General features: G+C 37.1%; 1 protein-coding gene across 5 annotated transcripts in view; it reads left to right on the forward strand.

Annotated features, from left to right (window-relative positions):
- The window catches only part of PIK3R1 (phosphoinositide-3-kinase regulatory subunit 1), a 59,930-nt gene extending 53,911 nt beyond the window's left edge, over window positions 1-6,019 (forward strand). For all 5 annotated transcript variants that reach the window (XM_080636516.1, XM_080636517.1, XM_080636519.1 and 2 more), the window contains 2 exons: window positions 617-787; window positions 1,239-6,019. In XM_080636516.1, coding sequence (XP_080492642.1) covers window positions 617-787; window positions 1,239-1,428 — 361 coding nt within the window. In that variant the 3' untranslated portion in view covers window positions 1,429-6,019. The remainder of the gene's footprint in view (window positions 1-616; window positions 788-1,238) is intronic.
- The last annotated feature ends 785 nt before the right edge of the window (window positions 6,020-6,804 follow it).

Genomic DNA, 6,804 nt, shown 5'->3' on the forward strand with positions numbered 1-6,804 from the left:
TTCTTTATAACTCTGCATCAGCTTTATAGTTGGTGGCTGTTTTGGTAGAGAAGGCCCTATATTATATGCTCTTACCATAATCTAGTAATAAGTTGAGAGAGACCACTCCACTCTTCCACCCTTTCCACAAAGCCATCTCCTGTATAAATAATTAATCTGTCTACCTGTGCAACTGCTCATAGCTTTCCCAAGCAGCAGCTTGGTACATTGCCTGATTTTTCACTGCTGACCGAATGTTCTGATCTTTGGATATAAAGCTGACTCAGAGGAGATTGATTTTGTTGGGCTTGCTATTTACCAAAACAGTTAGCCAGAGCAGAAGTACTGACAAACTTGCAGCATATTCTGAAATGTAACACAGCATCCTTTTATATACTTCCTCAGATTTACATGAGTGTTTTTAAAAGAAGCAAGAGCCAGAATTTATATTTTATTTTTATGCTGTGGTTTGAGCAGTGGTTTACATGGTTTACATCCCTACTCTTACCAGGAATGCATTCTAGTAACCACTGACATTTTTTTTAATTTTTTAAAGTAATATGAAATGGGGACTACTTAATTCATGGATTTTGCTCTGCTGCGTGTTTCACAGACACATTTTGTCCTATTTCAACAGCCAATACTCTATGGTAGAAGATGATGAGGACTTGCCCCATCATGATGAGAGAACATGGAATGTGGGAAATATCAATAGAAGCCAAGCTGAAAATCTGCTGCGGGGAAAACGAGATGGAACATTCCTTGTTCGAGAGAGCAGCAAACAAGGCTGCTATGCCTGCTCTGTTGTGTACGTACCCTAATTTGTGAATGATGTAGCCAGCATTTGAGGCACCTACAGGGACACATAGACAATTTGCATATGCTTGGATCCCACTAGACCTTTGGACTTAGCTGCACACTAGCAAGTCCTGAGGCCATCCTTATTGCTGCTCCATTTCTTTCACAGCTCAAACCTGTGCAACTCCCACAGATAAGCCTCATGCAAAAGAAGGGAAACCAAAGCATGGATGCATTCCTTTCTGTGTAGCTCTAAGTCCTGCCTGTCTCCTCCCTCTCTAAGCTAACACAACATCTGGGAATTTGGGTTAAACCTAGGCTTTTACCATTATCCTACCACGAATACAGGAATTCTATGTAGTGACTAGCATCTTAAAATTTATTGCCAGTACCTTACTTTCTAGTTTAACTTTACTGACAAACCGAAAACCATTTGTTTTGGTTTTTTTTTTCCTCTTTAGGGTGGATGGAGAAGTAAAGCACTGTGTGATAAACAAAACACCTACTGGATACGGATTTGCCGAGCCGTATAACTTGTACAGCTCACTCAAAGAACTGGTGCTACATTATCAACACACATCACTTGTGCAGCACAATGACTCTCTCAATGTCACACTAGCCTACCCAGTATATGCACAGCAGAGGCGATGAAGATGTTAATACTCTGGGTTGTTTGGGTTTTTTCTGTAGAAAAGATGTGACAACATTGAGGCCTCTGGAGAGAAAAGGCTCCTTTCAGCCTTACTCAAGAATTTGAGCTGCAGTATCAAAGCTGTCTATCTTCAGATGAGACTAGAGCTTTCTTTCACAACTGCAGTGGGAGAAATCACAGTACTAAGCTGTGAATGTATGTTTCTAATCTGAAGTGCTTTTTTTTAATTAAGAAAAGGAAAACACAAGAGAGAGAAATCCAAACCTGATCTCCCTGCAGGGACATAGAGGCCTTTAAGCTTGGTGCTTGTTTACGACCACTTCTGAAGCTTTACCAGCTAGAACATTGGATTCTCCAGACACAAGGTATAAGAGGTCTTTGTCATTTGATTAGTGGAATTTTCATGGTCACAGCCTGGCTTGGATTTGATGTTGCTGCACTCAGTGGATCCAGACACACAGCATTGTGGATTTTTTGGTTTCTGGTGAATGATATGTAGCAGAATGGCACTTTCATTTGTAGGGGACACTTTAAAAGGACTTCAGTTACAGTATGTTGTTCCGAGTAATTGTAATAGCAAAGTACCAGGAAGTGTTTTGTTTAGACGTTTGAAATCCAGTTTTAAGAACATAAAACTGAAGAAAACGGGACTTTCAATGGCATACAATATATAATTATGTACATAGTATTGGATGACTAACTATCATGGATGGAAACTATCAATACCAAACTGCATCTCTTTTCCCTTTTCTGTTTGCTGAAAGCTAAATTCTTAGATCATGCTATGCAATACTGAATTTTCTTTAGGCTGTAGTCTTTTCTCAAGCATATCTACAGGTTAAGCTTGATTTTCTTTCTTGCTTCCCTGTCTTCTTTTTCCTTCTCTTTCCTTTTTCCTGATGATTATTTTTTGTTACTCATTTTGGTTTTTGTTTGGTTGGTTAGTTTTTTGTTAGTTTTTTTTTGTTTGTTTGATTTGGGGTTTTTTGTGTTTGGTTTTTTTTTTTTTTTTTTTTTTTTTAATGTACAGAAAGCCAGCAACAATTGGCTTCAGAATTAAAACTATGAAATATTCTACAATTTTCTTTATATAGAATACTGAGCTACTAGCTCAAAGTTTTAAGAGTTAGTATTTTTTTTTTTTTTTTTTTACTAAATATTTTGTTGGGCAGTGCCTGATAAGCTTCAAAGCTGCTTTATTCAATAAAAAAATATATGAACATTATGAAACATCACTGAGTCCAACAATATTGTTTCAGAGAAATCTTTAGAATACGGTACCACGCTGTTTGCTTCTTAAAGCATTTTGAACTTCTGTCATGATTGTCTTTGTATTTGGAAGATGAAAAATTGTGTATCCTTCTCTGATAGCAATTGCAGAAAAACAGGGGATATTTAGCTATTGGAGAAGATAATTTGGGTCTTAGAATGATTCCATTTTTCACAGTAAATAAAAGACTTCTTGACCTACTGTGGCAGAATTTTTGTCAGCATGTAATGGTATTTTCATTTCATATGAAGGAACTTTCTCTAACCTGTTGCCTAGGTTTGGTTTTTTGTATTGGTATTGTGAAAAAGAGACTCCCACCTTTACTGATAATGTTTGGATACAACATGGAGCTAAGTAAGACTGGAAAATGTTTTTTAAATCATTAGGTTATCACATTTAACATTTTGGATTTATTTCCATAAATTTGTAGGCTGATACCATATCAAAGTGAACATTTTTATAATTTCTGACACCAGAGACTCACAGAATCATGTTTGAGTTAAAGGAGATGAATACATGAATTCCACTAACACAGACTTACTAAGAATTCTGGGATAATTCACTGTGGGTGGTTTGCAATGGTTGCTTACTGTCCTGACCACTGAGAAAATTCGCACATTGCAAACTGATAAAGTAATGCAGTTCAGAGAAATCTTGGAAATGGTCTAACTAGGTGAACATACAAATTTATTCCCCAAGATGCAAAGGCAAGACCCATTACTATTAAAGAGAGTTGTACACACAATTAAAAGAGTAAGACCCATGGTGTTGTCTCATAATAGCTCTGGTTTAGAGATACATGTGTTTAGTTCAAAGGATCAGGTACTTATTAAGCTATTGGAAGTAATATGAGGAAATTTGCCAGTCTCTGGTAGTTTTCGTATTATTTTTTATTCTTTACATTATTCCTTCATTTCTGAAGCTGTAAAGCTTTTGATTTTATTTTGATTTTGTGCTTTTTTTTTTTCTTTTTTTTGGGGGGTGGAGGTTGTCTTTGCTTTCCTATAGATGTGATTCCTGATACAAATTCTGGTAAGAAAATAAGATTCAACCAACATTAGTGTTTCAGGATAGTCACAACTTCAAAATTATTCTGAATATTTTTTCTCAATAGAATTTTAGTCTTCGTCCCTTCATTTACTCATTCCACACTTTTCAGGCCTGTAGAATTATGTAAATTTGATTTACTAATAACTGGCTTTTGCTATGAAAAGCACCATCAATTACTCTATCAGGCCAGTTATACTACTGGGCTTGAAGTTATAAATTAGTTCAATATACAACAGTTTAACACTTGTAGCAATCCAAGATACTCTTTTGACATATGTTAATTTTTGAATGTTAAATATTTTAAGAGTAAAATTGTATTTTTTTCTCTATAAGCAAAATATATGTAATCTGAATTGATGTTTCACGTAGCATTTGTCAAAAAATTTTATTGTAGTTAAGGCATTTGGATCTAATTTTCCTCATAGTAAGAAATCCTCTGCTATGTCAGTGGGCCTTATCCTTAGCATGCCCAGCCCAGTATGGAATATAACTTGTTCCTGTTGTGCTCTTCATCTGTGGTTGTAGCAGAGAAAAAAATAGTGTGTGTACAAATTTGGCACTTGCTTTTCTTGCACAAGCAACTATGAGAAATAAGCACTATGTTGTGGGGATGAGTGCTTAAGACTCTTATGGGGATATCCTGCCTACACAGGGTCTGTGCAATTTGCAAGGATCACTTACGCCCTCAGATTGGTTTGAGTGGGTTTTCTTTGGTACTTACATATTGCATGGCATCTGCATTTCCCTCACTGCTTAATACACAGTGCTAAGTCCTGTCAAAGGCCCTGTTCACTGCAGACTTGTTTGTCCTTAATGTACCATATTGTTCACTCCAGTTTTGATTTGATCTCAGACTAATATATACAGAAAAATCCCATGTGGGTATAACTGAAGAAACACATTGGTTTTCTGTATTTCTAATGACACATATTTTTTCCCATCCAATATAATTCAAGGGTGGGATTTATTTGTTATGTATTTTTGGTTTGGAGTACTTTTGTTTTATTTTAAATCCCTGAGTTACGCTGCACTGCAGCATCACTTTCACAAGGCCTTTGAAACGTATGAGACATAACACAGAGAACCAAAACCCATAAGCAAAATTAGGAGTTTCTGATTTCCCTAAGTTTAAATTTGAATTGGCAGGTTTGGGGATATGTATCTGTGCATATGTGTGCACACTTGCTGTGTTTTATGTATGAATAGATACCAATATAGGTGCATTTTCACCAAACGTGATCATTTTGCTGAATTCAGTAAGTGATAAAATCGACTTTGTTTAAAGACACACGCACATGCACACTAGACCTTTGTGAGTGCAGCATGTTTCCAAATGCATTTAGAAAACTGAGTTTCTGTGTTGTTGGATATTTTCTTAAAAAAAGAAAAAAAAAAAAAAAAAAGAAAAAGAAGAAGCTTGTCTGTATGGTTCAGTTATCTGAGAAATCTTGTCAAGCAATCTGTAAAACCAAATCTTAAATTTTCTATTTGGTGTCAACTGTTCTGTAGTGAAGAAATGGCTTTGTCTTGTAATTGGCAATGAAATAATAATGCTTGGGAAAACATTCTGATGCTTCTAATGGGCAAAACTTCTGCCGATTTTCACACAGTGCTTTTGCTATGCATGGTATTAAGTTGGGAAAGTGAATCCTGATACTGTTTCTCTTCAGGGTCACTTTAGAAATGGGCAGCTCAAACCACAATGCCTCCCATGGGACAAGGTTCCAAAATGCAACATTTGATACAGAATCATGTTGGATTTACTGCAGTTGAAGGCTGCAGTGGGCTGTGGGGGTTGGTAACATTGCATTGTACTTGTCCTAATGAGATAGCATTAGCTGCCCAAGATGCTGCTACTTTTTTTTTTTTATTATTCTTGTTTTTAAAAATAAAGCTCTGTTCTGTTAAATGTCTTTAAAACATTAAGATTACTTTGTTTTTAAATGGTCTTTGAGGAGGTGGAGGGTAAAGTGGGTTGGAAATTGCCTTTTCAAGGCAACAGTGTGACAGCATGCCTCCTTGAAATTTCGTTCAAGCTATAGAGTTGATGGAGCTATGTCTTGTTTCTAAGTTGCTTTAAAAATTGTACTAAGTCTTCAAGCTGAATAAAGGTTGTTTTGAAACTGCATTTCAGTTGTTGAGTCTTCAGTAAGGACTGAACTGTTCACCAGCATCCTTGGCCTACTTTTCCTGTCTATATATGGCCTACTTTGAAAATGAGGCCCAAATGCTCATATCATTAGAGCAAATTAGGGAGCAAATGATCTCAGCTGACTCACAGCCATCCTGTGAACTGAATGGAGTAGTTAAGTAGCTCCAAAATAGTTTTGTCTCAAGCAGTGGTAAAATGACAGAGCTCATCTGGTACTCTTGCAAAAGCAGTACAATGATCTGTGATCTGCTTTTTACACTACAGATGAAGTTCTGGTTCTTCTGAAATCAGTGTGAGTTTTGCCACTGATATCCATGAGGCCAGCCTACCAGCCTTTGTAGCTAGAAGTCATTTACTGGCTTCATGGCTGCATCTAACTGTGAAAATCAACATGAGAATGAAGAAAAGGAGGGAGGATGGGACTGGCCAAGACTGATTCTCAGCAATTTTTTTCTTCCCATTGTTATTGGTATATGTTATCTGACTTCTTCAAGCCCATTCATACCTTGCCCCAGGAGAGGTCCTTTTGGGAAGTCAGCCAGCCATCCTGGAAGCAGAAAGACCTTCATATTCCCATTCTGCCCAAGGTTTCCATTCCAAAATCTGCCCACACTTTGCTTGCGGTAGTCACACAATACCCCCTGACTGAGGTACTCAGGCGACACAGGCTACAACATTGCCACTGGCCCTTACAGGTTCTCACAAGAAACTTAGATTGAAAGCTATCATCGTATTTTTAGCCCGCTTAATAGGAAGTAGGGCTAGATCTCCGATGAACGTGTCTGTTGCAGTTTTTCTCAGCAAGCTGATTCTTTTAAACAGACGCCAAGTTTATCTTGTCCCTGCTCCCTGAACCAGTGTTGAGCAACACAAATAATTCAGCAGCCGTAGAGCTCAACATCT

This window comes from Psittacula echo, assembly GCF_963264785.1.
Source record: "Psittacula echo genome assembly, chromosome: Z".
Lineage (NCBI taxonomy): Eukaryota > Metazoa > Chordata > Aves > Psittaciformes > Psittacidae > Psittacula > Psittacula echo.